This window comes from Melanaphis sacchari, unplaced genomic scaffold (assembly GCF_002803265.2).
Source record: "Melanaphis sacchari strain LSU unplaced genomic scaffold, SCAv2.0 Contig48_pilon_pilon, whole genome shotgun sequence".
NCBI classification, from domain to species: Eukaryota; Metazoa; Arthropoda; class Insecta; order Hemiptera; family Aphididae; genus Melanaphis; species Melanaphis sacchari.
Window position 1 is genome coordinate 1931867 of NW_020271327.1, and position 12202 is coordinate 1944068.

General features: G+C 33.7%; 1 protein-coding gene across 1 annotated transcript in view; it reads left to right on the forward strand.

Moving 5' to 3' along the window:
• The window catches only part of LOC112598493, a 32733-nt gene extending 20620 nt beyond the window's left edge, over positions 1-12113 (forward strand). The window contains exons 2-4 of the mRNA XM_025344975.1: positions 173-370; positions 3714-4906; positions 10971-12113. Of these exons, the coding sequence (XP_025200760.1) occupies positions 253-370; positions 3714-4906; positions 10971-11792 (2133 nt within the window). The 5' untranslated portion in view covers positions 173-252 and the 3' untranslated portion in view covers positions 11793-12113. The remainder of the gene's footprint in view (positions 1-172; positions 371-3713; positions 4907-10970) is intronic.
• Positions 12114-12202: the final 89 nt, after the last annotated feature.

Below are 12202 nucleotides of genomic sequence, written 5' to 3' on the forward strand. Positions count from 1 at the left end.
ACATCGTACGAAAACCATCGGGAATTCCAGTAGTTATTTTCAATTATTGACAAATAGATATACCCATTTTTAAATAAATGCTTACATAATACATAGTATTACACATTCTAAAAATATTTTCTTTCAGAGCGTGTATGCAATATTTATATCATATGTGTGTATATTGTTTTAGATGTAACGTGAGCGAGAACGAAACAAGACAACGCGGAACAAAGAAGCAATACAATATAAAATAATCATTTTTTAAAAAAAATGGAGGAAACCAAATGCTTTCAGATACGTACTCGCCAAAAATCATTTTATTATGCTAGCGTCATGATGTATTTGATTTATGCACAACTGATGATATCCATTGATTCTGCGGCCCTTGGTTCGTATTCAAAATTACATTACGTTTAATACAAACATTTAATCTATGGTTTACGGTACATATTATGCAAATTTCATCGTGTATAATAAATACTACTCATACGCACATGTACTGCAATGTGGTACTCGTGTCAGTGCACCATATAGGTAACATATAATCATAATAATATTATATAATATGAGGTCGAATAATAATTATCATCATTAATCCCACACACGTTCTACTGGTTATTTATAGGATGTATTATTTTACGAGTTTTCATAATATGCATGCAATAGTTTTAAACATTTCGTCAGTAAAACATAGCCACACACACACACACACACACACACACACACACACACACATCAACGTTTTACAAAGTGTTTATTTATCTCATAGTAAAATAGAGTCTAATTTTACAAAACAAATGTTAAATTCATAAACAAATCTCATTAGAAAAGTACAAGATAAACGCACGAATAACAATTTAAATATTAAAAAATGATAATAATTTTCTATAATAGAATAGTTAGGTATATTGTTAAATTTGAAAATAACATATTTAAAAATTGTATAGCTTATTTATTTTATTATTTATTTATTTTTTTGTTAATAATTTGTGAACATTTTATCTCTCATGAAGGATTATTATTTTCCAAATTGTAGGAAAATAAACAAAATTGATTTTGCTGTGAGAAAAAAGAATGTATTGTAAATATTGCTTTTTTTTGTATTTTCTCATATGGTTACAACGAGTATATAGTCTCGGATTTTCGGTTAACTTGTTAAAAAAACTACTGAGAAATTACTTCTCAAAAAACTAAAGAACCATCTATGTTCAATTTTCAATTTATTGATTGGACTACATAAACTTTTAAAGCCGCTATACAGAAAGTGATAGCATACTTAAAAAATAAACACTTTCTTTTATAAAATCAATACATTCCTCTGCTCGTTTAGAACCTAAAATGAAGAAATATAAAATCTGCATCATCATCATTAGGTATGAACACATTCTAGAAACTAATTTTAATCTGATTTTTATATTAGAGAAGGTAAAAGATAAACATACAAATCTGAAATCAGTAATATTATTTTAACATAAAAATCTTAAAAAATCCATTGGAAAATCGTAATATACTTTACAGAGTGTGTACGTATTATTGTACTGCTATAGATGAAATTATTATGTTTGGTAGACCAAATTCTCTATTATCTAGTACGACAATAAATAATTATTTATGAGTAATGATTCAGAATGAAGTTTAGAATTTTTTTACCTGAATTTAATATATCATCTTGGAATAAATTATGAAAACATTGTCATAAAAATTAGTGTTTGTTAAAATTAAAATACCTAAGTACTTTGTGTTTTTTTTTTTTATTCAAATATAATTTAACATATCCAAGAACTTAATTTAAATTAAAAATTAATTAAAACAATTTTTTGTTTTCTTAAAATATACCATCACATTATTAAAAATCTTTGAATAAACTTTTGTAAAAGCGTTAGAGAAACTTTTAAAACACGTACTTTAAAGGAAATTCAATTTTTAAATATTCTAAAATGCTTTTAAAAGTGTCGTTAATATTCTGAAAATGAACAAAAGTTACAAAAGTTTTAGTTATTTAAAGTGTGTGAAAACAGAAAGAATTGTAAGCGACAGTTAATTTTCTAAAATATATTATTACATTCAAATTATTAAAAAAAAGCAAAAAATTTAAACTGCTGAGACTGAAAATATATTATTATTTTTTCATAGTTTACTCAAATCATATTTTATAGAGAAAACACTAAAAAAGACAATATTATGAAAAAATAAAAGTAAATAGAAAGAAGTTTAAACATTAGACGATTGTCAACGGTAATGTTTATTCAAGTGAATAATAATTTATTTCAATTTACAACCAACAAAAGAAACTAAACTAAACAAAACTTAAGAAACTCCATAACTATAACCAAAAAAATCTTTTACTTAATAGTTGAAATATATTTTATATTTTCTCATAGTTTCAGATAATAATGATATCATCTCGTCATCAGAATCAATTAGCAATAAAATACGAATACATTTTTTACATTGATAAAAAATGTAAATAATATATTTTATATATACGTAGTGGTAATGCATAATATTATCTTAAAATCATTCATCAGGATTACTAATAATACAGATTAAAAATTTTAATTGACTGTAAAGTCAATACGATATCATACGACTGTATTAAATAACTAACAAAATATTACTAGATATTGTGTAAAATATTATTATGATAATAGCTAGGTTTATTTAATATGCACATTATAATAAACACACTCGGCACTCAACTGTAAATAATATTGTTATATAGCAGCACCACTGACGAGCATTGTTGTTTTATACAATTTAAAACAAATAGATAAGAATCATATCAAAAAAAACATAGTGCATCTACTATATCTATTTATTTAATTTTATTAAATTAATTAATTAATTTTATTTAATTGGAATATAGATAAATAAAATAATAAATAATATAATAAATATAGATTTAAATAATTTAAATCTGTATACATTAATTTTTACTGACTAAAGATCAAGTATTATTATACCAAAAGCATTTATATTTATTAATAATAAATCATTATTACATGGAAATAAATATTTCTCTGACATTGAAAAATAACAATAACATTTCACTGTTATAATGCGTATGATTAATTATTTTTCGCAAATCAGTTTTTAAATTTCTTGCAAAGTATCAGATTTTTCAGAAAAATATTACTACTATTACATTTACATTACAGCATATAGGCCATGAAGAAAAAAGAAATTCTATCACATATAGTTGAATGAATAATTTAGATTTGAATGTATCCAATAAAATGAACTATGACATTTGTAACTTATAATATTTCAATAATAATATCAAATTTTTTGATTAACTAAAATTTAAATCACGCCATAAACCGTAATAGAATTATACAAGAGTGTACATAGAAATAACTGAGAAAAATAAATACGAATTAAATGTAGATACTTATTAATTGTTTAAATCAAAAAATAAGAATACTAAACATTATAAAAATATAAAATCAACAGTTTTTGAATCAGCCGGATCAAGTCACATCGGAGTGGCTTCATGTGGTTTACCCCTCCTCGGATTTTTTTTTATGTAGTCTTTGATAATATAAAACGATTTTATACATTAAATATTAGCAGTTTTCTTCCTCCTACACATGAGTTAGATTCGCCACTGAAATACATTTTGTTACATTTACGATTAACGTGAATACCTACGTTATGGTAGGTATGTTATTCGTAATATAGGACTCCGAGATAACGTTTTTTATAACCTCGCGTTCGTTTCCTGTTTACAGTGGACGCCGTGGCCAACGGAGTGGCCGTCGAGGACAAAGTGACGTTACCGTCGAGGAACGAAGCGACAAACCCGTTAAAAGAACCGACGCCCAGCACGCTGCAAGGGGCGTTCTTGAGCGGCAACCTGACTGACGTCACCAACGGCAGCACCAGCACCTCGCCGGCCGAGGCGTCCGTCACGTCCACGACCGCGGCTGCGGCCGCCGAAACGGTTTGGAACGTGCAGACGGCCGCCGTGGCCACTCTGCCGGTGGACGGTCGCAATTCGTCGGCGATGGCCATCAAATCAGAACCGGCCACCACTAGCAGACCACCGGAATCGTGGACGGACGTCGTTCAGACCAGCACCGATCAACCGTCATCGTCACAGTCGTCCGAAGAATCGGTCGGTGAGGGCGATTACGGTCGCGACCTGAACAACAAGAACCTCGTGGCCAACATGCTGAAAAGCTGGTTCAACCACAAAGACGATCCGGCCACACTGGCCGCGGCCGCCAACAAGGGATACTATACGGTGGCGACCAAATATATGATCAAGAACGGCGGGACCGAGAAGGAAAGAGGACCGGTGGCGTCTAACGGCGACGCGGAAGCGGAGCCCTCGTCCAAAGCGGTTACGGTGGCCGTCGTGGGTGGCAACAAGAGTCTGTTCGAACGGTGGGACGAGGCGAGCGAGGAACAGGAACGCGTCCTGGAGGACGCCATGCGTTCTCAGGGACCTGCGGGTGATGGCAAAGTCGGCGGAGGCGACTCGTCGGCGTCGTCGGCGTCGTCGTCCGTGTTGGCCGCCGATCAAAACACGCCCAGCCGGTGGTTCGTGTTACTGTTGTCCGGCAACTCGACCGTGGCGCAGATGCGACGCACCGACTTCGCCAAATACCTCAAGCTGAACCTCGCGGCCAGGCTGTCGCTGGAATATGACGAGGTCAAAATCAACCGCGTGTTGGTCGTCCCCCCGCGTCTCATGGTCAACGTCAGCGTGGTGCCCGTTTCCGAACGAGCCTCGTCGGCCGCGTCCGCAGCCGCCGTGGCCGCTATCGCGTCTTCCTCGTTCTCGTCCTGGTCCCCGTCAGCTTCCGACAAGACGGCGGCGGCGGCCATCTCCGATCGGGTGGTCGAGGACGATGACCCGTTGCACAACCTGGTCGAAACCAACGCCACGCTGATGGAACTTTCCGGAGAAGAATATCGGGTTAGTAGAACAGTAATAATATAATATACAACTCTAATTATTAGACTAGCAGTTTTATTCGATGCGTTCGAATCACGTCCAAAAATGATGTTTTGTCCAAGTCGCGTCTGTGGTTTACCAACGACACGTCCGAGTTGCGTCCGCGATTTTCCTTTCCACACTTTTAAGGACTGGAGACTGTAATTTTTACAAATAGTATGGTTAATATTATGAACATAGTTATAAATTATTTCGTGATTTTTTTTTTCATCGAGTCGCAAAGTTGAAATTTAAAAATATCACGTTGGTACAATGCATTTAAAAAACGATCGCAATGTTAATATAACTGATATGTTAACATGAACAAAATTAATTTCCATCGATAAATTGTTCGGCGGTACTGACAGATAGTATATCGATAATCAATTAGACTGGACTGAGACAAATATTTACTAATCTACTCGTGTCACCGAACAAAAATGAATGTAATAACGATTCTTGCTGACACAACTCGGAATTATCGCAGACAAACTGAGGACGCTACTCGAACGTGTTGTACGAAAACCACGGACATAATTTGTTAGCCGCGACTATATTTTTCGTTTTAGGTATGCAATTCGTATGCAGCCTAGTTATTTAATGATGATGCATTTTAAGAATATTCTTTAAATTTTATTAAACACTGTATCACACTATAAATTACACGGTGTGATCGGATATTCTTTATTTCAGTAAACGCACTATCGTTTTTGAAAATATTTCTTTTGCGTAATTTTAAGTTGTTATTACAATACACGATTTTTAGAAAATAAAAACAAAATTTAGTCGGTTATAATTTTTTAAGTTTTAACTCTTTTGGATGAGAATATACATTTTTAATTCCTTATCCCAAATCAGAATATTTTTTGGAGTTCTTTAATATAAATATATATTATATATCATATTTCAGACAAATACTTACAACTTACTAGCTACTTTTCGAAGAATTTCAAAAATTATTCTGTTTGGGATAAAGCATTGAAAACGTATATTGTCACTAAAATAAAGTTAAACGGTTAAAAAAAATGATAACGAAAAAAAAATAATTGTTTTTCAATAACTTCAAAGTTATTTAAATTTTTTATTATCTTCTCCCACAAAAAAAAAAAAAAAATAATAGTAAATTTTATAAATTTTAGATCATATAGTAGAATATTTAAATATGTCATACAGTAGAAATGTCATCAACCAGGATTGTACCATATGTAGGAAACTATTTACAGTAAGTAATAAATACGTACAATTCAATTTAATGCGGTTTTTCCATAATCAAATTCAAAATATAATAACTATTATTGTCTTATTTTCCGACAGCCATTGCGCGCTACCGTGAATATGAGTTAATATAAGTATAATGTATAAATGATTACGAAGATCGTTAATGCTAACTGCACTAAAAATATTTTCCGCAAGAGTGGTCAATGATATATTATTATTTGAAATACAGCTTTATGTTTGTATCGAAACGCTTATAGAGTTAAAAAAAAATATTTAAAGTACCTTTCATTAAATATAATATATGCATTTTAATGTAAACGATATAGTATTTCAGATTAACATAGAATTACAAGCACGAAAAGTTTGAAATAATTTGAATTTATAGTAAATTGTTCTCATTAATGTCTTGATTTATTTTCCCATCATTGATTTCTAATATATTAAAAATAATCAAGCAACACTTTTTAATGCTGAGTTATACATCCCGTCTTTCTCATTACCTCCGATAGTGTGTGTAGTCTTAAAAAACCATATCAATCAAAGGACAAAACAGGAATTTTTATTACTTATCATTAATATAGTTTGTGAAATTGGTTTATACAAGTCAACGCGTGAATAATTTATCAGCATAATGATTGGTTTTATAATAAGGTACCTACGCCCATTAGAAAAACTTCCCGCGCGACTACACCAAATGTGCCCAACGTAAATTGATTATGTACCTATTACTGTATAGTTAGCCATTAGGTATTCATATTCATTATTATTTTTATTGTCAGTTTCACTTGAAATATCATTACACGTCTGAATTTAATTTTAATGTAAATCAATAATGATTTTGCCGTCACAATTAAAAAAGTTAACAGCGATCACATACAATTATTTGCATCGTCGAATATTTTGCAGCCGAATGCCATTAACGTCTCGCAATACTTATACAAAGTTTAAGTAAATCTATAAAATTAGCTACTAAAATTGTTTTTAATTTAAATTATGAGTAAGTACTCGTTGTGTAGTAATATATAATATATAATATATAAATATATTAAATAATACGTTGGCATATTATAAACATTATATTAGACTGCGTTTACAGCACTACACCTGTACCAATTATATGATTACATTCGATTTACAAACAAAACTGATTAACATCATAAAACTATTTTTACGGTATCCCGAAATTGTATCGATTTTATTTTTTACATGTGTACCAATAATCTTCTAGTAGGTAATGCACTTTACCATTGGCTAATTACTGTACCGAATTAAAGTCTGCCGCCGACTCGAAAATGCGGTTAATAATATATAAGTTATGTGTGCGTTTGGTTAAACGACTCGGTGTAGTCTTTCTGATCAATACTGCTTGTGTACGGCATCGCTCTGTCTAACATAGTTATTTTTAATAACAATAATAATAAAAAATTGACATTTCTAGACAAATATTATGATTCAACGACACACGTTAAATCCCATTATCTTATAATTTCAAACATTTTGTAGGTTAATTTGATAATTCAATGGTTTAAAATGTTTAAATATTTCACTTGAAATTCAGACTTTATACAACAATAACAACAACAAAAAAACTGGCGTTTACGCATTAAATGTTCTTAGTATTTAATGACGACGTTCAAACTATTACAATAAGCCTAAAATTAAACTGTGTACAAAATTAATATTATGTAAGCATGTGTCATACGCAAATACGTTATTTACGTATTTTATCGGTGTGCAATATAGATCCATAATATTTTGCTAGCCGAGTGTTCAAAAACAAAAATACACTTCGTAATCCGTTTATCGAGTTTCTAATTAAAAAATAAAATCCTAACTATACAATAAATATCCCCAGTGCAGGCCGTATATTAAAACATAATTTATGTGCATTTACGTGCATAGGTAAATAAATAATACTTATAAATAATTTATGTGTATTTAAATTATCGCGTAACAACTATGACAAGCTAGTAGCTACGTATGATACGTATGATCAGTGCCGAGACCAGGGGAACAAGTGGTGCAACGGTCGTTCTATGACATACGTATATATAGATACCTACTGTACACACACGAGTATTCGTGTGATGTTTAAAAGAGACTAGAATTTGTCGAATGCTTTATTCATTTATATACAAAATACATATATATATATAAATCGTGCGTATATACATATTATATATACCTACGTCCTCGTCCGACAAATTAATGCTCTCGCAGAGTTATTTGAAATCAACCGACGCGGGCAACCTACTTTACAAAACGGTCCATCTCCACCCTTAATGTGGAAACGCATTATTTTGTCGTGTCACTGGCGCCCGCCATACCGGGATCATACTTCATGTCACTGGCACTGATGTTGCTGACAAAAACAAGAGGACCATAGTTAGTTAAAGAGAGAGAGTGAGAAAGAGAGAGAAGAGAGAGAGAGTGATTGAAAAACGGAGAGAGATAGACGGCAAATTGATGTAAAGACCGCCACCATGCCGCTGCTAATGCGTACCGAGCGTGTGCTTGATGGAAATCGAATAAGAAGAACTGCTGCAGTGGGACACGACAAAAGCTTCATGGCAAAATCATTTATTCTATTATCGTTAATTTTTTTTCCCCTCACGCTGACGACAATATTAATAATAATATACAGGATAATTTCCCTAACATGTCTTTTCCCGTTTTTTCTCTCAAAGATGAATTTATTCGAAATCTAATTTTTGGAATTTGTATATGCTTTAAATACCTATTGGAGATATATTTTCACTTGCTTAGTTTTTTATTATATTTATAATGTGTACTCAAAATACATTGAATTTTAGGCTGTTAAACTCGAATAAATTATTCATAACATATTCAAGTCGCGGGGGTTCGGTGTTTTATAGAGACGTGGTATAAACACGATTTGTATCGTTTAAACTCTAAATTCTAAAGGTTGCAAGTTGCAATAATTCGTTAAAATATGATTTCGTAAATATATAGTATAAGTATATTGAACAAATATAATGTTATTCAATCAAATATTTTATTATTCATGTATTGTAAACCGAGAGTAAAAATAATTTTCATTAATAAAATTTCTAAACGACAAACGATTTTCAGTCAACCAAAATAATTTTATATTAAAAAGCGTTTTCGTGTTAATATTATTACCCTAATCGTAGATGGCTGGATATTCGTGTTAATCTTAATTCCATTTATAAAATACACGATTTCCATTCGCAGAATATTCGTCTTAATAAATAAAACCATGCAAATTGCATTCGCTGAGAAAGATATTAGATTAATTTATAAAAGCACCTATATATACTTTTGCTGACAAATTATAATATTGTGATGTAAAATAATTAAATTTGTTAAACAGAAGTTCTTGTACAAAATAAAACCCTGCCGGATATTAAAAAATAAAGTTGATCGACATTAAAAATTTAAATTCTTACGATTATGTAATTGTCTCAAATTAAATATTATAATACATTTAAATTTTTTAAATATTCAGATGAATTGCAGTAATATTATTATCGGTATCATATAATAGTTGATTGATAAAATTGGTCTTCTATTTTGAATCGGCATGTATCAAATAACGATATTAATACAATTCCAAATAACTCTCTATTAGTAGCTACGATACGCTTATCGTAGCTTTACTCTATAGTAAATAAATGTAATATGTACCTACTTTTATAAAATGTTTACAGCTGATTTAAATATTTCTAAGAATCAACAATAGGTATTTCTGTAATATTACCGGCATGACGTTAAAAAGATTATATTAAAATTTATAAATGGTATTTTTTTAGTCTGTTGAAAATGCTTGTACAAGGCGATTGTAATGTTATCTATTATCCCTACCTCTATAGGTCCATACTCCATACAAATATACTTTCAATAGTGAACCAGAAGTATAATACTTGGATTTAATTAACAATTCAAAATTAAATCTTATGAACGTGCACGTAAATAATATAAAAATTAAACATTTTTAAACAAAAAAATAAATAAATAAATAAACTTTCTTAGGCTTTTATTATTTAAACAAAAACAAAAAAGGAAATCTTTGAAAAAAAACATTGAGTTAAACATTTTACAAATCCCATGATTAAACAATACCTATTTTCAATTTAAACATAGATCATTAATGGACGGTTTACGCTTAAGTGTACTACACTTTATAAAATACGGTACATTATACAAAGAACTGCAGTTATTTTATGTAATAAATTATAAATATGCGGCGACGGTGTGAAAGATTAAATTGTGCATTATACATTACTATGATTTTTTCGAATATCGACTTGATAGTAGGTAGGTACCTACGTGATGAGAAAATAAATAAAATTCCTACTCGGACTTGAATATGAATTAGGCCCCTATAACTCATATAAAATATTATACCTTGGACAAAACAGAAAGCAAATCGTTTATATTATCTATTTTCCCCAAAATCATAAGATGTTTATAGACTGTATCAGTAGATGATTCTGAGTTCACAAAAATAGTATATATATTAACTTTTTCTTTTCTTTTTTTTTTTATTGTTAAGGGAAATCACTGACATTGACTTTTAATTATAAATGTCTTTTCGAGCTTTTTTTTTTATCGGACAATTTTGTTGACAATTATAAAAACGGCTTGGTGGTCGTACGTCACGTACGCTTAACCTGTCGAGGGATGTGCCTGACATATCAAATAGAGCTCAAAATATTATAACTGTACATAATACGTACATTATAATCATATTAATAAAATCGTCCGCGTTGTATTCTCAACAACACGGCGCGACGATGACATTAATAAAGGTTGTTTCTTCTTTATTTTTCGGTGCTTCCTGCAGGTGGAGAGATTCATGTCGCTGAAATCGCAAAAGCCGCAATCGCTGGAGGAGGCGACGGCCGTGGTGAGTGACCGGCACGCGGACATCGACTTCTTCATATACGCGACGGTGGGCCCGCTGTGCTTCGTCGTCGTGCTCGGGTTCTTGTTGTTGACGCTGTACAAATACGTGCGCAAGCATCCGGTCCAGTGGCCGTGGACGCGCAAGTTCCGGCACCCGTCGTCGTTCTGGCCGGGCGGCGGCGAACACCAGCACCGCCACCGCCGGATGACGGACGACTGCGGCGGCAGCGGGTGCGACTTTGGGGGGGCGTCGTCGTCGGCCGACGACCAGTCGCCCGGCTGCGGTTCGGTGAACGTCATCTACTCGGGCGAGTTCGAGCAGAGCCAACAGCAGCAGCTGTCCGGTTCGTGGTTGGACGACGCCAGCTTCGTGCCCGACGACAGCCTGGACAGGATACGCACGCCCACGCTGCGGCGGACGGTGCCGCCCAAGAACAAGACGTTCACGGACATGCTGCAGCAGTGCGGCGGCGTGGACGGCGACGGAGCCGGTGTCGCGGGCGTGGACGGTGGCCGCGGCCCACACGCGCACCGTCACCGATCGCCGCGCGACGTACAGTGCGCGGCCGCCGTGCACCACGCGCAGAGTCCGCGTCTCAGCCGGGACAACAAGCTGCGCATATTGGGATGCAAACAGTCGTGTCTGTTGCTGCCCGCCGTACAACCGGTGGCCGCGGACAACGCGACGGTCGCGACGACGGCGGTGGCCACGTCGCCGACATCGTTGTCGCCGGCGTCGTCGCCGTCCCGGCAGCCCTGAGCGCGTACACTCCTCTCCCCTCGTCCTTGCCCCCCGTTCTCCCATTCCCACCCCCCCGATAATACAGCGATAGGAGCGACATCAGAAATATTACGACACGCGTGTGTGCTGCACCGCGTTCTTGTGGAACGTCGGTCGGACGAGCGATAGATAACCGAGACGGACACGGTGGGCTGTGGTGAATTAGTATACTATCTTTTTTACACGTTCTCTCACTGTCCCTCTCTGTGCCGCTGTCGCCGCTGCCTTTTATCAAAAACAAAAAAAAATGTACTAAAAAAATTATTATAATAATATGTTTATTAAAAACGTATACATTGAAAAAATAAAAAAGGTTAGATGTTAGCCGTTTTTAATTCTTAAACACACACACACACACACACACACACACACACACACACACACACACA